Raw genomic sequence first — 25,767 nt, forward strand, 5'->3', positions numbered from 1 at the left:
ACCATTTTGACCATATACTGCCATCAGACCAACCTTACCAAAACAGATCTAGTATACATAATCCTGCCACTCGGCATACATATAAAATATACCAGTGGATAAGCTTTCTATCATTCCTTGGTAGTGTAAAAGGCTGTCTTCTGCATGTGGCTTGGGCCTCATCTCAGCAAACAGATGGGTGTGATGCCTAAACCTCATTTAGGATAAATAAAAAAGCTTATTTGTCCCTAGAGCCAAGGAGTTGAAGCAATCACAAGAGACCCAGAGACATGTGAATAGCACATGTCCAAAACTTAGTGGAATCCACACAGAGGAGCTTTGCAAAGCTTCTGAAATAGGTTTTACACCCAGGACAGCAGCCAGAGGACTCCCAAAAGAGGCAGACCTGAGACTCCAAGGGGAGAAAAAGCAAAGACCATTTCTAGCTTGAACACCAATTAGAAAGGATGAGCAAAGAAACTGTTCCCCTGGACAGTTGTCTCTTGTGTTGATCTCCAGCTTCACTGCCAATCTCCCCTCCTTGGCCAAACAGGTCAGAGGACCCCAGATTTTGGGTAAGTGGTCAAAAAGGAAGTCATTCTCTTTGGACAGAAGTCAGATACCTGCAGGCTTCTCGTTTCTCCCAGAAAACCAGAGCTGTCAGGATGCCAGCAAGCTCCTTCTACACAACAAAACTCCAGGGAAAAAACACACACTCCAGATCTTCATCATAACCACTGACAGAGGCAAATCTTGAGTAACTCTACCAAAGTCAATGGGCCAGAAGCAGAGAACATGATCCCTGTGATAATAAACCAAATCCATAAAGTCTCCATTTTCTTGTAGAGAGTGGATATTTTCCATTTAAAGTGTTTAAACACAGCACCTGAGGTACTCTCTCTGCTGAAGTCAGCAATGACAGTAAGTTCCACCAGCTCCTGTACTCTACAAGGACACCATCCAAGGTCAGGCAGCATGTGGGGACTTGAAGGACACCTCCTCCTCCTCCCCAAAAGCGAGCATCTCCTCCTCTTGTGCCTCTACCAGGAACAGCACCTACTGGAGTCACCCGAGAGTCAAAGAGGCTGCTCTATTTGCAGCTGTAAACATTTTATTTATTCTGAAAATTCAACCAACACAGCTGTGAGATCTGAAATACGAGTCGGTGGAGTTCGCGTCTTACTGCAGGCAATCACATTTATTATAATAAAGAACTATAAATAAATAATGAGGTTGCTTAACAGGGACACGGGTAACCTGTCTAGACAATTGCAGCGGTGACGTACTCTGCACTGGAATGCCCTCCACATTAACAATAAGTCTTGATTAAAAGTATTACTTTATTTTAAAGCGAGGCAATGGTTGCTTGTTTAAAAATACCAAAGCCTGCTTCTCAGCACTGTCAGCATGCACCCAGCAAACTTAGCTAGTAACACCTTGCTCTCTAACAAGCCTTCACCATAGCAGACCCCTAGAAAAATCAGGGAAACACTCCAGCATGCAGAATTTTTCATGATTTACTGCCATAAAAAACCAAATTCTCCTATTTGGATACTGCTCCATCAACAGGCTGGCGCACCCACGGCTCAACAGCACCCTGTGACCACCATCTGGATGTCACAGTGGTGCTTTGTGGAGGGGAGAACCCCTCTTCCCCTTCCCTGGCATTTCACTGTCTGCTTAATGGAGAAAAGCAATGGCCAAACTAATAGCTGGGATATGTGACCTTAATTAATTAGCAGACCTAGTGGAAAATGCCAGCTCTGCACTGTCACTGCCTGCTTTCAAGGACCCTCTGCCTGCGTCAGCAGCACAGAGACACTGAGTCCATTAACGTTTGCTCCAGGGTAAGGACATATGATGCAAGGGTGGCTTTAGCAACCTGCTACCAGAGAGGCAAGGTGTGAGACAAAGGAGTAACCTCCTGTGAATCTGTTTGTGGTGAAAGTCTTCCCTCTCCATATACCTCTGTGACGGGCCCTAGGAGAAACTCACCAAGAACAAAGCTAAGGTCAGCTGGAAGGGATGCGGAGAGCAAGCAGATGGCTGCCTGCCACCTCACCAATCAGCAAAATCATTCACTTCAACTGCCTCATGAAATATTTCCTCACTGCTTCCTCTCTCACTCTAGCTGCCCTCTGTCATCCACACCCTGCGTCCATTTGGGTTACAAGACTCATTTAGCCCATAGTGGGGAACAGTTGGGAAAGCAAACAAACAAACAAAGTCAGACCAGTACCTTCCCCAATGACTCCAAAATCCCGAGGGCAGCTGCAACAGCACTCTGGGAATAACACAAAAAGAAAATAATTCTTTTTCTATAGAAATATCCCCTGTCCTCAAACAGGCCTGCAGTTACAATCAATTTCAATAATAAACTTTATCAATAGACTTTATCAACTGCTCTTCAGGAAAAGATCTCCCTTCATTCCCTAAGACATTTCTCTGCCCTTGGAGGAAAATACCAGTGTCTTGGACTTTACAGAAGTAAATTCTGCAAGCAGCAGCAGTTCTACTAATGTTTGGAGAGAGACCACGAGGAGCTTGACCAAGGATTTGACAGACATCTGGCTCACAGGACAGATGTGTGTTCACATGGGCACAGTTTCATCAGTCAGGTCCTAATGCTGGCCAAAAATCTTGTGCATCACAGATAAGAAAACCACAATCACAGCTGCCTGTTGGGATTTCCATGTTTATTTCCACGGGTCATATTAGGGAATGAAATATAGTTTTGCAACTAAAAAAAAAGTACTATTATTGTTATCATCTCTAAACCATTAAGTCATGTCCAGATGCTGGGTTAAGTATATTTTGAATACATGTAATAAATAAAAAAATTAAATCCCAAATAAGCTACATTTTTTCAGGGGCCATGACCTTACCAACTTCAGCTCCTCCAGGACCATAGGCAGCCTTGCAATTTAAATCTGAATTCTCCCTCTAATTTCCCATCTTTTTTTTTGTTAAGCTCAAGTTCCTTCAGTATCCACCTCACGTTGGATTTATAATGCTAATCAAACCTCTCCAGGTAGAGTTCATAAATTAATCCTTGGTAAAATAAATACATCAGCCAATCTTGGTACAAACATTCCTGCCTCTGATTGAGCTGAATTCCAGGACCCTGTGGCACGCATTTCAAAAGGGTGAAGTGGTAGGAAAGATGCACGTCCCCACAGTGTATTTGCATCAATGTGACCTCAAAGCCACAATGCCTGGGCAGGTGGCAGGATGAGACTCCGTAGTTATTATGCAAAGGTACAATTTGCTTTGCTGTTCCTTCACGCCTCCTTACCCAGACAGTGAGCTCCAGGTGCACGGTGCTTGCTGGTGGCAGGACCAGAGGGTTTGGCTCTGAACCCCCGGGACCAGGCACTGGGATGACCTGAGTGCACAGCCCCACACCCATGGGCACAAACACCACCCTCTGAGGCTCCTTGGATGCTCTGAGATATTTATAAAAAAGTGCTCACAACACAAGTTGTACTTTCCTGTTTTATGCTAACTACAGGCACCTATAAGAGGCAATCAATAGTTAGTCTGTGCCATACCCTAAGAACCCTAAAATGTTAAGTGCAGGAACCATCACAGACAAGACATTACGGCATTTATACAGGCTGAACTCCTACAACAAAAGCTATTTATACACTAACTCTGAAGAGCTGAAGTGTTCATCTGCTAACAAAATTGGCTGGGTGGTTTCAACAGGACCCAGGGCCAGAAGTATGAGCAGCTCTGCTGCCCAGTGTCAGAGGTAGCTCTACACTAAGCTCCCAGTGCAACCAGTGCAAAGAAAATGCATGAAAGCTACATCTCAGCATTCATGCATGAGGAATATAAAGGCAGCAGGGGTATCCCAACCTACTGGGATGAAGAAATTAAGAAATTCCTTACTTTGAAATCATCTCAATTATACCTGTTTTGCTGCAGTGCTAATGCCAGGTTGACCAGCTTGCCATAAAAAACCCACAGGCAGAGAAGAGGGCACAGATGGACACACCCATGTCCATCAGCCAAGGCGAGACCCTTCTCACTCACCCACCTGAGAGCCAGAGAAACAAAGGCTCCTCTGCCCACATCCCTGACACCCACAGCAGCCCACACCTGCCATGACACTGGCACCAAGCTTCCTTCTCAGCTGTGCCAGGCACACAGTCTTGATTAAGTTGCCATCAACGCCCTAATTTATCATTCTTTAAAGAGAGTTAAGTGTGTATTATATATCTGATAGCCTTCAGTTAAGCAGACACAACTTGTTGGCGTAATGGGTACAGTTTGAAGAGAAGTACTAAGTACATTCCTCCTTAAATGAAAACACAGTGGTCCAAATCTCTGCCTTCAATCCCACAGTGAAATTCCCTCTCTTCCACTATGGACACGATATGATTGCCAATTAAAAAGTGAAAGCAGAACTCAGTGCAATAGTAAAGCAATTAAACAGGAAAAAAGTCATGAGAGCAGGATGAACACAGTCTACTGGGGAAGAAAAAAAAAGAAATTAGTCCTTTTAAAGCAACACTAAAAACCTGTAGGTACCGGATTTGATTTTAAAAAGATGTTAGCAATGATACATATGCTCAGTCGAATTGCCAAGAAGAATTAGTTTAGAAGAAAAAAAAAAAGTTTAAAAAATACACTTAGGAAGCAATAATATCGTTCTGGTTTATGTACTGCCACTGCCGTACAGCGCTGCGCTTTCGAACGCTTCAGAGATCACAAAATGCTCTCCCATCGCCAAAACGAAGCCCAGCAAATCGCTAATGATAACAGTTAAGGCAAGACGTGGAAATCCAGTTCTAAAAACGAAGAATGTCAGAAACTGCATGCTGGTTTAACAGCCCTAACCAGGCAGCCAAGTGCTGCTCACAGGCTCGCCCTCCCAGCAGACTGCTCCGGAGAGCTGGGGCAAATCAGGAACTACTAATTACGAGTGTCTAAGGAGGATGCAGTGACATTTCTTTGTACGGATGGAGTACTTTGTGGGTATTACACTGGCTTTTAACCTCTCATCCCATCATACAATGCCAATGAGTTTTGTGGTCCAAGAATTAACCCTGTGGAAAAGAGCTGATACTGCAAAATCCCAGCTCTTATCATTAAAGCTAACCGGATCCTGTTCTTCAACCAATTTAAGACAGAGCTAATGTGGGGCATGAATTATCTTTGTTCCTGGCAGGCCACCTTTCCAGGGAATAGGGTTGTTCATGCAATCAACAGGATGAGCACCATTGTCTCTAACAGGGAGGAGCTGGGCCATGGAAGCATCACCCCTGCCAAGTCCAGAGCACACGCGATGGGGAGTGTGCAGATTTCAGCCCTGCAGCAGCCAGACCGGGCAGCACTGAAGATCAAGCCAAGATCAGACCTGGCAGCACCCCAGGGCACAGCATCTACTTTGACATTTTCAATACCATGTGGATGCCTCCAGGAGCAAGCCACGGATGAGCTGCTGAAGGCACAACAGCCAGTACAATCTCCTTCCCAAGGTAGTTCAGACTCCCTGTAATGTTGCTGCTAACTCCCAGAAAATTTTGATTTCAACACAAAACTGAAGTCCTCTAATGTTACCTCTTCTAAAATCTTACCCTGTGCTCATGAATTAAAGTGACGTTGTAAATCTAAGGGAATGAAAGGGTTACATGATCTGTGTGTTATAAGCTCTTCAAATGTCTGGTCAGCTGTTAAGAAGGGAGGTCTGACCTGAATTAGCTAAAAATTCCTACACCTTTTAGAAAGCTTTACCAGTAAACTCACCTATCGATCAGAGCACTGACCCTTTCAAGCTTGCACAAACCTGGAATTTCAATATTTTCTCCAGGTATCAATAAGAAACTCCAAGACCAAGTCTTAACAATCCCAAGTAATGTTCTTTTTAAATAAGCTATTAAATCAATGCTATTAAAATACTGACAGCAAAGCACTTTCAGGTATCCTGTGGGCATCTCTAGCACCAGCCACTGCAGAAACAAATACGCCTGGAAAACAAAGACAACTGAGGAGCTTTGGGGTGCCCAACTGCATGAGCTTATCCCTTAAGCCAAATTTTGTTCTGAGACTCTAAGATACACAAATTTAATGGGATTTACTTCATCCTCTAAATCTCAGGTTAATTTCATTTTGACAGCATTTCATTTTGACAGTTTAAAACCCACGACAGACTGCTACGACAACCTTCAGATGAACTCGCTCTCAACTCACAAGCTGAGAGCAAGGAAACACAAAGCCCTGCAGGTCACAAACCTCTGCTCAGCCAACGACACCCAGCAAGATGCAGGTAGCTCAATTCAGGGCAATAATTGCCACCTCAAGTTGGAGAAGGTGCAGCACACAACTCTCTCATTGGGTTGGACACAGAAACAGGCAGCCAACTGCAACAAGCAGGGCTTGTTCTCAGGGAAAACGTGGTGTTTCAAAAGCAAAACAGAGGCAACAGCTTCCGCTCACAGGCTGCGGTTAAAGCAGACGCGACTTGATTTTTAAACCCACACCTATATATAGTTACGGTAAGGGAAAATGTCTGTTGATACTTGTGTTATGCAAAAGTTGCTCTAATTATTAACTACAGCTCTACAGCCTACGGTGCCTGAAGGGATATCTCCACCACCATTAACAGAAACACCAGTCTCGATCCCGAGGGGACCAGCTCTTTTCTGTCCGGGAGCAGGAGGCTGCCCCACAGCAGGAGCTGGAGCCCTGCACCCTGTGATGCTATAGGAAGGAGACACGAGCTTGCAGCAGGGATGTCCTGCTCCAGCTCCATCAGTCTCTGTCTCCACCTGTACCTGCAGCAGGAGAGGAAATAAGCACATCAACCCACTGCTACCACCAATCTTCTGGACTTTAATTAAGTGGAAAGAAAAAGGCTAAAACTCTACAGGGAAAAGTTGCCTGTTGGTTTGCCTCTTAAACCGAGTCATTCCTCCAGCACCAGCCTGTCCCCTCCAAATTGCTTTTATATCTTGCTGTACAAAATGTCTTTTTGTTCTCTGGGAGGTTGGAGGAACATCTCATAGGAACGATGACCGGATTTTGCAATATGTGGTTTTGAAGGTTGGTGTTAAATTTGACACTGTAGCTCCAAAGTAATTGTGACTAACCACTAAATCAGCATGTGTAATGGATTCCTCCGAACATTTATAGCTAGCAGTTCCATTATGCTCTAATCTGGAAAACATCTAAACGACTCTCCGCAAAAATTAGAGTGGAACATAAATGTCTTGATAAAAACAAGATTCCAGAGATACTCCATTTAACTACAGTGACTTCTAAAACATAATGTCTAGTGCAATAACATCCATTAGAGTGCAGTCATTGGCTATTTGATTTTTAAACCCATGCTTCAAGACATCAATCTAGAGAGTGTCAAGGCTACGTGAAAGGTGAAACAATCAAGAACAAACCTCTGGGACAGTGTTGGGACCTGCAAGGAGGAGTGAGTGGTAAACAAAGGAGCTGAGGAGCACCAAGAGGTTGCCTGGCAGCTGTGGAGGGAAACTACCTCTCCCTGCTGCCAAAGGGCAAGCTCAAAGTCACCTTGTGCTCCTGCATGCTCATCCCTGCACATCATTTGAATCAAAACCCTTCAGTCCACAGTAAAACACCACACTGTAAGAAGTGTCTGTCCTTGTTCAGCTTCATCCTCTTCCTAAATCCGTAATTTCCAAACTCTGAAAGTCTGGGGATAAAATAGCTCCTGAGGGAGAAGCACCATGTTAGAGATCCTGGCTGTCCTCTCTTGTCTAGAAAATGATGCCAGAAGGTCTTTATGCAATCAAAACCCACAATAAAAATAACAAAATTAGCTAAGATTACAAGAAGCAAAAGAGGGAAGCGTTACTGATTCATTCCATCTTCCTGGAAAAACCTGAACTGTGGTTAAGTAGAGGACAAGTTGAAATTTTCCATTAGTGGGAAAAAAAAAAAAAAGCTTGTTTAAAGAGAGAAGGGAAAAAATCCCTCAGGTTAGTGTTCAAGTACAGCAACAATAAATTTTATCACAAAATCTCTGCTACGCAGATACTCACCCTGCTCCCAGCCCAAGGAGCAGTGGAGCTTGCAAAAAGGCTGCTCTTGTTTAACACAAAAACCATGTAAAAAATAAAAGCCAGCATGAGAATTCCAATCTTCAAGCAGTGAGGGAACAGACATCTTTTTGACATTGCTCCCAGCAAACTGTCCTCCAGTCTCCTTGCCTGGGGGACACCCACAGAGGGGGAGCAGGCGGTAAGGGAGGAGCTGGCTGGTCTGTGTGTGCACCAGGGGATGAGACTGCTGTGGGTGACCCCAAAGAGCTCGACGGCACTCACAGCCTGGAGTGATCTCAGCTTACTCTGGGCCAGCGACACCGGCGTCAGTCTAGACCAGGGACTTAAAAACACTTCACCACTACACTTTCCTGAGTTGTACTGTGCACTCCTGCACCACAACTAAGGATCAAAGCCAAGTGATGCAATAAGCGACTGCAGCACATCCCAGCCCTGGTACCTGCATTAAAGTGAAGGCTTTTGCTTTTGTCCTTAACAGAAAGGGATGTTTCATCTCAGCTGCTCAAGCAAGATGAAAAACAAACTGTAAAATGAAAGGATGTTGTCCACATGAGCTAAAAAGCCTGTGTTCTGCTCCCTACTTCCCCAAACATCCAAGAATGACTCCCACCAGCTAGCACACTGCAGATTTTAGGATCAGTTACACCAGCACAGGTCATGCCCTTGGGACACAACGTACTTTTCAGCATCTATAAATTCTACAATAACCTAAATCCAAAAGAAAGCACATCTCCCCAGTCCTGCAAGAGAGCCCAACACAAATTTCCACAAGTACTAAAAGGCAATGACATCTAGCAGCCCAGAACTGCAATTCCTGCCTTTATATCACATCCCAGATGCCTGCTTCCCTTTTCCATAGAAAATTAAGTTGGTCCTCTGCCACAACTGAAATGATAACTGCACTGTAAAAGATACAGCCCTAGGCAGGCAAGCCACCTGTAAATGCTCATGTGCCCAATGACTTCTACCTCACCCGTGTTAGGAGGGAGGAGGTGAGGTTCTCACCCCAAAGCTGTCCTCAAAAAGGAAACAGGTTCTAGGTAAGCTGAATATGCAGAGGTGAAAGTCACAGGAAAGCAGTTTGGTAACACCTGCTGCCAAAAAAGAGCAACTTGCTTCACAGACTTGTGTTAGCTTCTCTCAATGATCAAATTTCAGCCTGAGTATCCATCATCATGAGATGCCAGATGTCAGGTTTAACCAACCTGATCTCCATTATAAACAACTCCTACAAGTAACTGGGACTCCAGCATGTACTGAGACATACAAATATCCTTAAAAAGATCTTTTAATCACAAGAGTAAAGAAACCAGAATATCACTTATCTTGATAGACCATTATATAAGACATTAAATATTTTTACTGTAAGGGAAAAAATAAAATATGATACTGCATTTCATACCCATAATTCTTCCATGAATACATAACCTTATTGCAGGAAGCAATTCACCTTCATGACTTCAGGTGATACATGAAGAAAAGCAGAAGCAAAAATGTCCTGAGAATTCCAGAAAAATAACATAACATGATGGTAGAAGCAAAACCAACTCTTTAGACAAGAAACAAGAGAGCCTCAGATTCCGTAAAAAAAGCCTATAATTGCAGTTCCAAAGTATAATTAATTTTTAACATTTAATAAACAAGTTGCCATCAGCCTTAAACCTCAATTTCCAGACTCAGCTGTACCTGGGAGAGCAGCAGGATGGGCTGAGCACACAATCAAATCCTCCAGAACGACTGCTGAGCCACCGCGGCCGAGTCAGAGAATCTGCTTATATATTTTACAAATAACCGGATCCTTCCCTAATCCAGGCTCTGAGAAATTTTTATCTCACCATGAGCTCAGCTATTCTTAAATCCTTTCTGTGTTTTTTTCTCTCTGTGCTGCCTGATACACTGACCAATTTTATAAACGGGATTGGCTGACAGGAGGTCCGGATTCAGGTCAAACAGAGCCGGCCTTTTCGGTGTGCTCTTCCAGATGCTGGTGGAAAAGAGGCCTAAAACTCCCCTTTTCCCCTACACCCTCAAATCAAACATGCCCAGGAAAGGCATCTCTTCCTGCAGAGGCCTAGTGGTTACACAAACTCTGAAAAAGCTGCTACTTCTAGTCCTTCAGGTCCTAATCCAAAACTGATATACCAGCCAGGATGGACATCATCATGCGGACACATCAACTTATCCAAGCTGCTCCCTAGGTCTTCGGGTCCTGCAGCAGGGAATCTCAACTTTCACTTGACTCAGCAAGTCTCTAGACCCTGCACCCTCCATTTATCTTGGTGCACACACAGCTACAGCACCGGCCAGTTGCAAGTCGTAAGAAAAGGAGAATTACAGCAGGACAAAGCTGGCATCCCAAACAAGAGCAAAGACACGGAATCCCAGCTCTGCAGAGCACAAAATTTGAATGTCCCAGGGTAACAGAAGGTGCTCACGCCATTACTGACCCCTATTCTGCAAAGCACTGAGCAATACCTTTAAACACTTTAAGTCTATGCTTAGGCAATATATTTAAGTACTTTTGTTCACACAACAGAGTTCTGGCTCGACAAGACAGTTTGTGTGCCTCTTAAACCTAGTGATGCACAACCTCCTTCTGATCCCTTCTCCAAAAATACCAGCACTGTTCCGTTACATGCCTTCAGTTAAAGGTCCTAATAAATAAATTTAAAAATACTTAGGGTACATTTTTTCAAAAGCTGTATTGTACCAAACCCCAGGTACAACACACTCAGCCATGGTTGCAAACAAGGATAGTTACTCACACACTTTCATCCTTGCAAGCAACAAAAGAACTTAGTAATTCCAAAACACAGGGCAGTGCCCACACGTTTCCTGTGCAACATTTTCTGTTGACTGTATTTCTAGAAAAATTGCAATTTCTTCTTGCATATGGTAGCATGTTAAATATGCCACAAAACACTGGGTGATAAAGCAGCTTCCAGAACTGTTCCCCAGTCAAAACTCATCCCTAGCCATTGCCCTCTTGTTCTACTGTTCTGCATCACTGCTAGCAGGCTGCAATCTCCAAACTCCAGCAGGTATTATCAGCACTACCCCATAAATCTAACTCAGTGAGGAGGTTGTCTCTATCCATAAAATTCTGAGAGTGCTCATATTCCAACCCAGAATACTGCTGACATCCAAAACGCAACCAGCAGCATGGAAAGTGAGCCAGTAGAAGGCTGGCTCATCTCAGGAGAAGCAGCTGCAGGTGCAACTACTCTTTTCATTTGTTTTCTTTCTCTCCTCTGGAAATGGGATGAAAAAAGGCATTTATAACCCTACTTTGCAAAATGCATTAGTTATGTTCAAGAATACAGGCTCACCTGGGGTCTATCTGACCTGTTTCAGAAACAGGAGTGGTTTAAATGGCTATACAGGATAGTTTTACAAACAAATAGTGTTTATGAGATATAAGGAACTGAAGCTTCTCTTAGGTCTCTGCTACCACTGTGCCTTCTGATGCTCTTGTCCCCTCCACATTGAGCAGCTGCAGCCTTAACAGGCACCCACTGCAACCAGACAAAGCAATAGCTTAAAGCACAGCAGCAGTGTTTCATTCCTACTGACTTTGGTCAGGACATCTGGTTTCAGACACCCAAAGTCTCCTAGTCAGGAGGGCAGGTCCCAGCTTTTCTCACTACACCCTTCTATGAGCCAGAGCACCAGGCTCACAGACACACCTTTAGGGTTTGCTTAGACCATGCTTTATGACAGCTATACCAGGCTTTGGATCTTCCCAAGTTGTTCCTTCCAAAGGGTAAGGTCATACACTGCTTTGGACATGAAAAAGGGTGAACATTAGATCATGCAACAGTTCTGGCCTGGAAGCACCAAGCAGTGTGATCACACACCAGTAGCTACATGGTTTGAAAGCTTTCCTCTTCCCTTCCCAGGAAGGGAACAAACACCACAGCCCCCACAGGACACCAGCATGTGGCAGTGTACATGGCAGGCTGGAGTCACCTGTCAGTACAGCACACTGGGTTGATATTTAAACACTACAGCTTCCCAAAATTCAAACTAAACACTTAGAAATATTTCCAGTGTCTCTACTCAGGACTAGTCACACACAGGCAGCAGAGCTACTACATGCAGTCAGACCAGGAAATCCAACATCCTTTATGCTACATACACATGGAAAGACATCCTCATGCAAAGAGCTGAATTACATAGACAAGGCAGTGGCTGAGATGAGATTACAGGCATGGTGATGCTCATCCCAAGTGTAAAGTCCTGGCTTCTCAAATCCCACTTGCATGTTTATCTACCACTTTTCTCTCACACAGATCAGAGTCAAGCATACAGACCCCAGCAGCAGCCTGCCACCTGAAAGACAAAAAACTGACCTTTATAGCTGGATTTATTTGAAAGCAAAAACTCTACTCCACATTTTATTGACCTAACGATTTAAAGTTATTGGGAATCACCAAAATAAAAAAACCAACGTATCGAAGTTTCAGCTAAAGATGAACAGTTAGGAAAAGAGAAAATGTAATGAGGAGACCATGCCAACACAGGCTTTTTCTCTTAATTAAAGACTGACATGCGGCACGCAAAAATTAAAGGAGTTAAAGATTAATTTATGCCATTTATGTTTTTGCAAGTCACTCAGCTATCATCAGGCAGGCGCATCCTGTTGCGTCTGACATTTCCTCAAGCGCTTTTGTCTTCTCCCTTCCCCGTGCTACCACTGTACTGATTAGATCCAACTTCCCCACAGAAACACAAAAAGCTCTGTAAAAGGCAGAAGCCACGCAGACATCTTCCTCATTTTCTATAGTTGGTGGAATCAGTTCCAGGAGGAACAAAACCCACCGCTCTCCTGGGAGCGTTGCACAGACAGATGCCTCCTCCCACCTCCAGCCCCAGTTAAATCCTACATGGGGAGGACAACCCCCGCAGCATCCTCACTATCAAGAGGAGTTAACTGCTGGCAAAAAATAGGAGAAAGTTAGTACCTGGCAAGATTTGCTCAAGCAGGATACAAGCACATTTCCGATAACTTCCTCTGGACCCGCAACAAAAAAAAACTTGCAACCTCAGAACGGCTTGGGATCGCTCCAGGGAATAACTTTCCCACAGGCAAAAGGAAATGCTCTCTCCTCAGTTACCCTGAAAAAGCAACTTTCAAAAGCAGCTTCTCCGGCTCTGACCAAGGAAACATTGTTTTGCTTAACAGGGGGGTTAAAACTGTTGCTTTACTCTGAACCCAAGGAAGGCTGGAGAAAATAATCAGTGGCAGACTGTGCTTTAGTCACTTGATTTGGGCATTTGCTGAAGGATCCCCACAGTTCAAAGAGCAGTCTGAATGAGCAGATTCCCACTGCTGGGAGCCTTGCAATGTTTTAACTTAGCCAATACAAAATGGAGTAAAGGCAGAATTGATCTTCCAGCTACTTGGACCTCTAAGAGCATCAAAACTTCATAGTCCTTTTGATTATGGGAAATTAGGAGCACTTGCTACAAGTATCTCATGAAAGGCATACTCTTCTTCATGCCTTTATGGAGATGTGCAAAATCATTTATGCTGCAAGATTATCTCCCTCATAGCTGCATATATTTAGTTACATCAAAAGTTTGGCTCCCTCAGAGTTGGATAAGCAGCTGCGAACCAAGAAGTAACATGATTTGAGTCTCAACCCTAATGGATCTTATGACTTATAGGCCTCTAAAGACTAATGATTTTCTTCAAGACTAAATAAATGGAGATTTCACTCAAAGCTGTATATAATAGCTTAAATGGATTCTGTCTTTAAAAGCATGAACAGCTGAGAAGGACGGCTAGAGTCAGAGAAAAAGAAAAAAGGCTGGTCCTAATTGCTACTCATTCAAAAACATTATCTTGTTACACGCATATATACACTATCCACCCAGAGATATGGGAGTGGATGCAAAAGGCTACAGCGAGTTAAGTGTTTACCACTAGACTTTCTATTTCAACAACAACGCCCCACTGATGTTAAACAGAGGTCCCACCCAATGAAAACATACTGAACAAGTTATACATTCGCTGTTTACATCAACACTATGAACTTGAACACAAAAGAATAGATTGCTTTGGCTTTTTAGTATCACATTAGCAAATGCAATTATCTTTCATTAATTTTACAGAGTGTTCACAGTGGAAATTAAATCATTTCTTCACGTCTAAGAAAAACTTTACTGTTTTAATTATTCATAAATACCAAAGTCTCCTACTTATTACTCATCACAAATGTGATTTGTTTCAATAACGCCTGAATAATTTGGTGCTACCCTATTAGTCCCAGAACACAATGTACAATTGCCAGCATCAGCAAGTAAATCATACACAATAATCCATGCTTGCTCTTCAGTGCCAGCTGCCAAGGAAGAAGAGGAGGAGGAAGGCAGGAATGACACTTCCTCCCCACCCCAGTCACTGTGCTGCCTTCATCCTCCCACAGAAAAACACTATCCCACATCTCCTGTCCTGGTCGGCTTTGCTTCCATCCAAGATGCTGCAAACTCAGACAGGCACTGCTCGGGCAAGCATTCCATCCTCAAACTGGGAACTAGCAACCAGGCTCCCAAGGGAGGAAAGCAGTGGCTGGGGATGCTCCATCGCTTCGCTTCCCTGCAGATTTACATCTGGGCAGGCAGCTGTCCAGCAATGGGAATTAACTGATTGAGAAGGGAAAGGGAAATTAATCCTCACAAGTATGTAAGGAGCCTACATGGGTAATTCCAGAAAAGGCTGAGTCTTGGCCACAGTAATCCCTGCAGAGCGAAACAAAGCCCAGGCGCCATTTCTGCAGCAAAGTGGTTAAATAAGGAATTACCCAGAGTTTTGTGTCCTGGCTGCCGACTGCTTGGCAGATTGAGTCTTATGAGAGGGGAAGAGAGGGCTGGAAAGTTACTACAGCTGAATCTGCTGTAGTTACAGATTTTTGTACTGTTTCTTCTGTCATTTAAAAAAAAAAACAAACTGACCTTATCACAAAAATCTCTTCAAGTTGCACAAAAGTACAAATACATACACATATTTTTCCATAGTAAAGTCAAGAAAACATCAGTACCTTTGACACAATTCTCTCCTCCTTACACTAAACCAGTGCTCACAGGGGCAGACAGTCCCTGCCAGGTCCCAGGTGGGTTCCATCCAGCCCAGCAGTCCTGCCCTTGGCACAGCTCCCAGAGACATCCTGAAACCCGCCAAAACCCATGTCTACTCAAAAAGATCCATTCCCACTTCCCATTTTCAGCCACATATTAATTATTTTTGCTTTCTGGCAAGTTACATGAGCTAATTTTGGGCTGATGCTGTACAGAAATGCTGCCTTTATTATTATGGTTGTGGAGAAAGTAAATTAATGCAAAGGATTGCACACAGAGGCCTAATCCATTTGAGGTAAATCAATGCATTGCACATTTAAATTGCTCTGCTTTCCTTCAGAAAAGTACATTCAAGTGATTCATTAGGCACTGAACTGTTCACAGAAACAGACCAATTCTCTTAGGCATGCCAGTGCATCTCTGCTAGTTAAATTTAAAAAGCAATCAAATCTACTAATAAGTCCTTTTTGCCGACATTTACATCAGTAGAGAACATGATTCCTGACAATTCAGATTAAATAAATGAGGCACAAATTAATCTCAGTTAATATGCCTCAGAACGGACCCTCAACTTGTTAAACTTAAAAATCTGTCTTTTAATAAAAATAACTTATTGGTGATACCTGACTTCCAAGTGTCTTTGATAACCTTTACTAAAGGTTATAAAGTTATCAAGAGGGATCACAAAGCACAATCTGTGTCTATTTTAATACAGTCCAAGCATGTATTTATAGTTTAGTTTAAATATTTACAAATGCCAAAAGAAAAGTTAGCAGAAAGGCACCTTTTCAATAAAAAGTAATTGTGTCTTAGTATAACAGTACCATGCCACAGTGTTCAAATTCCCACTCTCTCCTTTAGGGAGGACCAACTCAGATAACATACGGAATAAACAATTCAAGGAATAATGCCTGTGCCTCATATCTTGCTCTACTGCAATCACTGGGATTTATTTTTGCAACAATTAATGACTTCTCTCTACCCACAAAAAAAATTTAAGGTAAAAGGCAGTAGGAAACATATACTTCTAAATAACTAAAAGTCAATTTGCACTTTATTAAAGATTTAGAGGAGAGTTGAAGAAACCTAATATGGAAAATGATTTTTTAATCCCTTTAAGAAGTCCACCACTTTATCTGCAAAACCAGCAATACCAATTTAGAGAGTTTCACAAGTGCTATAGTCCAAACTTAAAAAAATCCATGAACTTAAGTTTATAACCAAACCTTTCAAGGTCAGGCCCTGTAATGGGATTAGGTCAAGGAAACACTTGTACTTATGAAAATAATCCCCTGCCCTTCCCCTCAAAGCCCCTTTTTCACTCTGGAGGCTGGCCCACTGCTCCCAGAGCCCTAAAACCAGAGCCAGCTTTCATCCCACCAGGTGCCAGGAGGGGAATTTCAGCTGCTGCAGGTGCACATTTGTGGGTGGTGAGGCAATATTCACTGCACATCTCATCCTGCAGCCGCAGCAGCCACCACACCAAAACGAGCAGGGTCATTAGGAAATCTCGCTGATAAATGAAGCAGCTCAGAGTCGCTCAGGCCTGGCGGCATCTCTGCAAATGCTCCATTTTGGTTTTATGGGTTTGGGTTTTTTTTGGCTTTATAATTGTTGCAGAGTTTCTCTCCAGGAGTTTCAGTGATGCATATTTGAAGGGCGGGCAGGCAGGCACCCTCTTGGTGCTCTGGCCAGGACCCAAATTACAGCAGGCCACCCCATCTGCTCACTCACAGCCCCCAGCTCAGTCAGGCTGGTCCCCTTTCTCCCTGAGCAGTTCCACCCCCAGCCAGGCTTCACCCTGCAAAGTGGGGGGACTCCATTCTTGGAAATGGTGTCTGCTCCACCAGCTCCAGAGGTTTTAAATTGTCCACCTCTTGCCAAAGCTTACATTATCCACCCCAAGTCTTGGGACACTCTACAGCACCTTTCCTGCCTACAAGGTGTTTAGTGATAATTCATGGGGCTTATTATTCCCCAAATTCCACCACTACAGGTGAAACAATGGAGCTCATCCGCTTGCACAGCTATATATCACCTTTGCAATAAGGAGAAGCACACTCAACAGTTGCTAAGAGCCAAACCCCACAAGTGATTTTTCTCTCCCTGGCAGCGTTATGTGACAGCTTTCCCTCTGCGCACCAAAGCAGCTTACTGGGAAAACCCAGGCACAGGTCCCAGCCTGCTCCAGGATGATCCTCACTCACTCCAGGGATGGTGGCAGGACTTGCTGCAGCAAATCTGCCTTCTTCCTGGGGCTCTGGCTGGTGAGGAGTCAGGCACACTGGGGTGGATGTGGTGGGTTGACCTCGGCTGGACACCGGGTGCCCACCAAGCCGCTCTATCGCTCCCCTCCTCAGCAGGACACAGCAGGGAGAAAATTGATCCAATCATGGGTCAAGATAAAGGCAGTTTAAGAAAGCAAAAGCACAGGCCACTCATAGAAATGAAGGAAAACTAAAGATTCATTCTCTACTTTCCACCAGCAGATGATGTCCAGCCACTTCCTGGGAAGCGGTGCTTCAGGACACCTAATGGTTACTCCAGAACACAAACATCTTAACAACAAATGCCCCGCTCATCCTGCTTTCTCTTAGCTTTTACTGCTGAGCAGACATCCTATGGCCTGGAATATCCCTTTGGTCACTTGAGGTCAGCTCTCCCGGCTATGTCCCCTCCCAAGATCTTGCCTGCTCCCAACCAACTGGTCAGGGGGGAATGCTGGAGAGAGTCTTGGAGCTATGGGAGCCCTGCTCAGCAGTAGCCAAAACACTGGTGTGTTATCAACACCTTTCTAGCTACCAACATACAGCACTTCAAGGGCTGCTGTGGGGAAAACTGACCCCATCTCAGTCAGACCCAGTACCACAAACCTCAGAGTAGATGAGATTTGCAGACACAAATCCCACCACACTGTCAAGAGCTTGAGGATTAATCTGCTCAGTCAACAGAGACACACACAGCAAACACTTCCAGTTTGCTGGGAAATGTTTTAATGCACCTTCTTTTAGGTTTTTATAAGACTCAACTTGGAAGTGTTTAACTAACATGCAGGGACAAGACAAGAATGCCCATGTATCGCCAGCAGCTTCTGCCCTACATCACAACAACCTAGTGCCAGCATCAGGCCTCCCAAAAGCCAGCAGGCACCATCCCTGGTCCTGGTCCAACACGCTTGTACCAGCAGCATGAAGTTTCTCCCAATCTCAGACTTTCTGGCTCCAGAGGAAGTTCTGCAAGCTTGTTCTCCTCTCAGCAGAGAACATCTCTTTCCTCTAACGCTAGCCAGGAGGAACAGGAACACCAAATACAGCCTCACCTTTGCCCATAAGCACTTTTCTCACCCAACGAGGCTACAAAGTCATGACCACCCCTTAAGAATGTCAGTATCTGTATTTATTCCCATGTCTCGTTACATTTTCCTGTCTAACGTCAAGGCCTTTTGTTTCTTGCAATGGTGCCACTGGATTTACTGCTATAGACAACTTCAGTAGATACTTCCCATAATAATTAGCCAGAGCTGAGAGAAATCTCAGTTCTGTGATGCTCTAATGCACAGTTACTTTGGATGCTGCCTCCATTCAGTGTGCCAAAAGCTTTGAGTCTTCCACAATCAATCAAGTGACCCAAGTCAGTCACTCACAACTAGAAAAAGGCACATTTCTCCTTTCTCACCACTGATGCCAAGAAGCTGAGACAATCCCCTCCTTTCTGCCACCACCATCAGCCCATTCCATCAACCTCCCAAGCAGCAAATCCAAAGCACTGAAAGCATCAACTGTGCCTGCACCTTCCCCCTTCCCTCTCCTGCAATTTCTGGATGCCACAGTGGTGAGCAGGGCTGGTGGAGCAGGAGACAAGCAGGAACTGGGGCACACAGAATATGCACCTTGATGGGACCCAAGAAGGAAAAACCAAAAATCCCTCTCCCCACCCAGAGAACCACGTTCCTCTAGGGGAATGAAGAGCCAAAGGAGGCAAGGGAGCTCTGTTTATCTGCTTACTATTTATTGAGGATCACAGACCACCACTACAAAAGAAAGTTAGTTTTGGGAACCTATATGCTCACAGACAGGAAAGCACCGTTGTGTTAAATTCAGAACAAAACATATCACAACAGCCACCCTGAGTATTTCTACTGCTTCAAGAATTTGCTCTCCAAACCTGCAACTCCCAAAGAAAACAGAGGCAGACTGCTGATGGAATTAAGAGCAGAGACTGGAAGATGACTGCTGCAGGCAGCAAGGTTCTCCATGGGCACACCCTCCAGGCTGATCCCAGCAGATCCCACCACAGCAATGCTCTGTACCTGGTGCTGAGCATTACAAGGTCCAGGACGGGGTTTTCTTCAGACTAACAAAGACTCAATTTTTAAACAAAAGGCCATTAAAAAACAGCCCAGGTAACCAGCAATCTGACAAATAGATTCTTCATGCCTGAAAAGACAAACATCTGTGCAAAGTAATCACATAGAGATGCAAGCTAAAAAGTTTTCCAGTCTCATTTGGCTATTCCCAAACAAGCTACACAGCCCCAAGACAGTAACTAGAGATTGCATTACGCAGATGCCAAGCAATTCAAATCACTCTTAAAATAAAAGGTCTCACTTTTTAACCATCTTAACTATAAATGCAGGAATTCCCACCCTTGTCAAGTCAAGCTTCACTTGAGGAAGTCATCCTCTGATCCTGACCAAATCCTGCTCCCTGTCCTGACAGTTTTCCCCAAATGGGCCTTGTACTCCTCCAAGTTGCTCCCCCTTCCTGCAGGATTTGCACACCAGGGCTGTGACATTCCTTCCCTTCCCACCAGCACCTATGACCCAGGATGGTCAGGTCTCCCCACCAAAAAAACCTCAGGACAGGAATAGCCAGGCTGGCCTCGCTCCGAGCCAGAAAGGTTCCCCTGCTCAGACGCCCTCATCCCACATCTACTGCTGCTCTGAAAGCAGCTTTTATCTGCCCAGAAAGGGCTTATATTTGTGTCTGTTACTGGCACTAGTAAGAAGTACCAATTAACTAGTTGTCAGCTGAATGCTGCTAAATCAAGAACACAAAATAAAATTAAAGACAACGTATTAAAATGGGCAGGAAGACTTGAAAGGACTGTTGTTCATTTAAGAACTTCTCTTCAACATTTAGAAGTTGCAGTCCAAATAATTGCTTGTCAAGACAATTTTTTTGGAGAATAATTGGAGCTATTCAGCAAGCTGTGTAATTAGGTTATTAAAAATATAATACCACCTTGAAGCCTTTCAGAGAGTAGACCCCTACCTAACACAAAATCATCACAGCTCCATTTTCCTCCCTCTCTCCTGGCTTCGATCCCAAGTCACAAGTCCTAGGGACCTCTAAGAAGCTGTCTGTGACAACATACATTGTTTGCTGGACAAGGAATCATCACTCAACTCCTGAGCAGGTACGTGCCCTGCTTCCATTTCAACTCAGAAAAGCATGTTTGGTATCCAACAGGAGAAAAGCCATACAAAGTCAAAACCTACAGACAAAAACCCAGCTTTCCAAGCCTGGCATTCCCTTTTGCCTCAGGTGGTGAGTTCAGCACAAGGAGTCTCCCATTTTTCCAGAGGGCACAGCTAAGCCCAAGCACAGAGTCCTGTCTCTGGGCAAGGAAGGGAATCCCTGCCCCACAGCTATAGCTCTGCAGGCCAGGCCCATCTCTGGGGGAAGAGAAACACAGATCACTGGAAACTGTACAGAAAAACAGAGCACATGTTTTGCAATTTCCATTTCTGCTAACAAACAACATATTTACAGGACAGGTAAAATAAACTACATAGCCTGGTAAGGCTGAGCAGCCTGAAACAAGGAAGCTAATAGGCCCAGAGGAAAGGAATTGGTTCCTGATGTTTGCAAATGGGATGTCACAAAAATGAGACAATTAAAATTAAAAGCAGTAAGGAAGACAAAAGAGCAGGAATCACAATAGTCAAGTCTGATAAAGAGCTGCTCCTTGGGTACAGGACGATAATGACGCTAAACATTTTTCTACTAGATGGCAGTGTAGTGTCACACTATATAAAAGGAATTCTAGAAAGAAATTGCTTTGTATTTCAAGTAAATCTGTGCTTAGACTTGACTTCAGAGAGCATGATATATAACAGCAGCCTCTTTGTAAGGGGACCTTCCATTAGTCTCACAGTGCAATAGGAGTGATACTCTAGTTTCTAATTTCCCAGTGAAAGAACATGAAAAGACACTAAAACCCTGAGCAGTTCTGCTACACGGTACAGCTGCGTGCACAGCCACGGATAAGCTACTGAGGCTGTTACAACTGAAGGTAGGCTGTGATCAAACAGCTCCGGGAATGGAGGAAGCAGGTCCTCGCTGCTCGGGGGAAGAAGCCAGCTGGGCTTTTGAAAGTAGGGGCAGCATTTAGGTAATCCCCTGGCTATGGTCAGGGGAGGTTGGCAACTTTGGCAACAAAGAAACGTGCAAGGATGAAGAGAGCAGTGCCACTAAAATTCAAAATGCAAACACAAAATAATCAAGGTTAGGGCTGAAGGACAATGCAAATATTTGCAGGTAACAGCCATAACAGTAACCTTTACTTTGCAAAGCCACCATTCTCATAAGCCAAACTTCAGATGTAAGAAGATACTGTGGCTTACCAACACTCCCAAAACCAACACTAATTCCTGGCGTACGCAGGAGCTTACAGGAGCTCAGTAGAGGCAGGTGATCTGCCAGAGATGGAAAAGCTCCGGGGGAAGCTCGCAGGCATACGGAGCACCCTCGCTCCTGCAAGAGCCGCTCCGGGGGTCCCCGAGCCGTGGGGCTGCCAGGCCTGTTCCTTTGTCACTGCGTTCGTACCCCCCGGGCTGTCCCCACCACCGCGACAGCCAGCGGGACATCCCTTACATCACCGCACCGGCGGCGGCGCGGGGCAGGTTTCGTCCGCTCTGCAGACTCGGGGTTCGCTGCGCCCGCCGCGGTGGCCCCGGGCCGGTGCGGCTCCCGGAGCCCTCGCTGCACCCCCGCCGTGCATCCCGCTCCGTGCCGGGGTGCTCGGGACCCACCGCGCTGCCCCTTCCCTCCTCCCGCCGCCGCAGCATCCCCGCCACGGCTGCGCCCCGCAGCTCTATCGCCCGTCCCGAGGAGGGACCGGGGTGCGCGGGGAGCCCCCCGGGGCACCGCCTCACCTGGAGGGCCGGAGCCGCACCTCCTTCTTGCTGTCCACCACGGAGGGCACGCAGTTGGTGAGCTCGGTCCAGTCGGCGTGCAGCCCGCAGCTCCAGCCCGTGGAGAAGCGGGAGAAGAGCCAGGTCTCCCGCTTGCCGGGCCGGTGGCAGGTGCACTTCTTCTGCCCGGCGCGGCACTCGCAGGGCTGCTCCAGCTGGATGTTGCGGACCAGGTGCCGCCCGAAGGTGGTTCCGCCCGTCTTCTGGATGTGCAGGAACACGATCAGGTCGTCCCCCTTGATGTTGAAGTCCACCCGCCGCAGCAAGTCGTCGGCGGAGAAATTGAAGCGAGGAACGAAACGCGCCGGCGTCTCGTCCTCCGCCCGGTACGGGTCGGCGGCGGCGGCGGGGCTCAGGGCGCGGAGCCGCAGGAGCTGGCACTCGGTGCCCGGGCAGACGTACTGCAGCACGATCACGGCGAAGAGGAAGAGCATCACCAGCGCCAGCAGCACCTTGTGGGACCGGTCCTCCATCGTCGCCGGGAGCGCCGCGCATCGCCGCCGCCGCCGCCCCGCTCAGAGCCGCAGCCGCCGCCGCCGCCCCCGCGGGGGGACCCGCGCGGCCGCCATCGCCCGCCGCTGCCCACGGCCCTTCCCGGCAGCCCCCGCGCCGCGCCCGCCGCGCGCCTCCGCCCGCCCCGCCGGCACCGCCCCCCGCCGGCACCGCCCCGGCGCGGCCCTGGAATGGGAACGGGAGCGGGACTGGGAACGGGACCGGCAGTGCACTGGGACCGCCCCCAGCGCGGCCGCTGGGCATCGGAACTGGGACTGGGAATGGGACTGGGACCGGCACCGGCACTGCACAGGACTGTGACCAGGACCAGCACCAGCAGCGGCACCGGGACTGGGACCGGCACTGCACACGGACTGGGACCGGCACCGCTCCCCACGCACGGACCGGGACTGGCATTGCACTGGGACTGCTCCCGCCGCGGCCGCTCGGCGCCGCACCGGGATGGGGACAGGGACAGGGACTAGGGAATGGCACCGCACCGGCACTGCGCTCCACGCACGGACCGGCACTAGGACCGGCACCTCACTGGAGCCGGCACCGCACCGGGACCCGCACTGGTACCGGTACCGCGGTCCACGCACGGACGGGGACCGGCGCTCCCAGGAGCAGCCGCCGGGCACAGCGAGCTCCGAGCGTGCCGGCACCGGGGCGCACCGGGGCCCCCGTCCTCCTGCCCCGCGCCGGACCGGCAGTGGCACGTCTGCGGTGCCATCGTCCAGCCTATCCATCACACACACCCCCATCGCTGGACCCGCTGGTGCTTTCTCTCCATAACTCACACCAACACCCCGCGTTTCGATGGGGCAGTGTGGCGTGAGTGCATCGGCTGTTTTTCTTGACGCCCCGAGTGGTTTCGATTTATTTCAGGTAGCAAATACCTGCGCTATCTCTGTCAACATATTTCGAAACCCCTCTGTGCAAAGAGAGTGTTCTGTAAATAAAACAATAACAAGGGCTCTGTGGATTTACCTCTGATTAAAGTCCTTTGTATATTTATATGCAAATGATGTTTAGCCCTCCAGCTGCTGGCGGCTGTTCAATGAGGCCTGTGGGTGGGAGCACACGGGCGCTCACCCCGTCTGTGCGGGGATAGCGGCTGCAAAGCTGTTCACCCCGTGTCATTCCACAGGCACGGACACCCACCCGCCACGTGCCAGCACCGGGCAGGGCTGGGGAGCACAGCACAGCCAGTGAGCCTGAGGCTTCCCTTTCCCTCTTGGTGCGACTGATGCTGTGGCAGTTAATGTCTGTGAGAGCTGCACTCGTCTAAGAAAAAGCAAATAAAAAACGCGAGACTTTTGGCTAAAGGGAGTTTTTACCCCAATCCCCAGTGTCCTGTCCTTCCAAGGAAAAGCAGCCAGGGCAGGACCACGGGTTTGGCCAACCCCAGTTTAACTGATGTGCTCCAATATTTATTTAACTGATGGACTCAGCTGCAGATGTTACAGAGCCACTGCATCTCACTAACCCCTGATCTCAGGTAGGGGTGGAAATGAATGAGCTTCTCCTTCCCCTCCCTATTGCAGCACCTCAGCTTTCATTCCCCTGCCACCTGTGACGCTTCTGTTTCTCTGCCTGGCCAATCAGCCAAGAGCTGAATTTTCTAATATGCACAGCAGGCAGCAAACAAAATAATTTGTAAACACTCTCTCAGACCTTTATTCGTCATAAAAAGAAAAAAAAAATGCCCTGTCTCGTTTCTCCTCCTCTCACAGCAATTCTCTTTAAATAATTTCAGCAGGTACATATAGTGTTAGGAGGTGATGTCTTTATGGTTTTCATCCTTGATCAATCTATCCTGTCTTTCCTATTTTTTCCAATTGTCTTTAATATTTTGAAAACATTTACACTCACAATAATAGGCAATTTTATCACAAAGATTCTAGGCATGAGAACTATTGAGTTAATTTGCCTCTGTTTGTATCTCCAAAATGAATGGATTGCACCATTTCATGAAAACACTGTGCTCTGAAATTCAAGCCTTAAAATTATAAAGACATGTCTGTGCTTTATATCCCTCACTCTCTCACAGTGGTTTATATAAAAAAATATATTTGGCTCCAGTTTTATTTATTTTACATTATGAAATAAAAAAGATGTGTTCTGGTTTAAAACTCATCCTGAATGCTAATACATGAGAATTAAAAGGAGAGAATAACAATGGCCTAATGTCTATGCTAAATTAATATATACTATAAAAGATGTGATGCATACTGGGTTGGTGTTCCCAGAAGAGCCATTATTTTGGAATGGGCTAAACAAACAATGATCATCCTTTCACTGATGAGTGATGATCTCCAGTCTGCTGCCTTCTCACTCACGGTATGTAAATGATGTTCCCAAGCTTTGATCCAGGGACACAAAACATTTGCTTAGGCACTAAAGAATTGAAAATCGCCCTGAACTAGATAAAAGTAGGACAGAGCAGAGCTGTTAAGGTTTCACAGCACGGCTGGCAGGGCAGGTGGTTTAAGTTAAGAGGTTAAGCAAAACACTGAGTGCCTAGTAACATCAGTGGAAAAAAATCTCCACCTCCTTCTCGGCGCAGAGCCCACACATATGGTCCCTATTCCTGCTCCCCACACATGACCCTTCTCCTCTGCTGGTGCAGGGAATCCCCTCACCCCCATATCTACGTGAATAGACCTGCCCAGATGAGCACACGGATATGGTCACTGCTCCTCTTTTCTCCCACCTGTGAGCATCTTCTCCTGCCAGCTGGTCCCTTCTGCCCCTGCACTGTCAGCAGCCGACCCCCAGCATCTCCAGTTCCAGCCCCTTCCTGCTGCTGTGGATGCAATAGCAGGGGCAAGCTGAGGTGGTGCAGGATCTTGGACTGACCCCCCCATATTTACCCATGGAAACATTCAGAAAAGTGGGATTTTGTGTGCAAAGGCACTGGGTGTTTGCCCAGAAGCAGATTAATACAACGCCTTGTGTTTCCAGCCCTCA

General features: G+C 46.3%; 1 protein-coding gene across 1 annotated transcript in view; it reads right to left on the reverse strand.

Moving 5' to 3' along the window:
- Positions 1 to 22,863, reverse strand: part of HS6ST2 (heparan sulfate 6-O-sulfotransferase 2) — a 127,695-nt gene extending 104,832 nt beyond the window's left edge. The window contains exon 1 of the mRNA XM_017819788.1: positions 22,264 to 22,863. Within this exon, the coding sequence (XP_017675277.1) occupies positions 22,264 to 22,775 (512 nt within the window). The 5' untranslated portion in view covers positions 22,776 to 22,863. The remainder of the gene's footprint in view (positions 1 to 22,263) is intronic.
- Positions 22,864 to 25,767: the final 2,904 nt, after the last annotated feature.

The sequence above is a fragment of the Lepidothrix coronata genome, unplaced genomic scaffold (genome assembly GCF_001604755.1).
Source record: "Lepidothrix coronata isolate B3197 unplaced genomic scaffold, Lepidothrix_coronata-1.0 Scaffold2, whole genome shotgun sequence".
In the NCBI taxonomy this organism is placed as follows: Eukaryota; Metazoa; Chordata; class Aves; order Passeriformes; family Pipridae; genus Lepidothrix; species Lepidothrix coronata.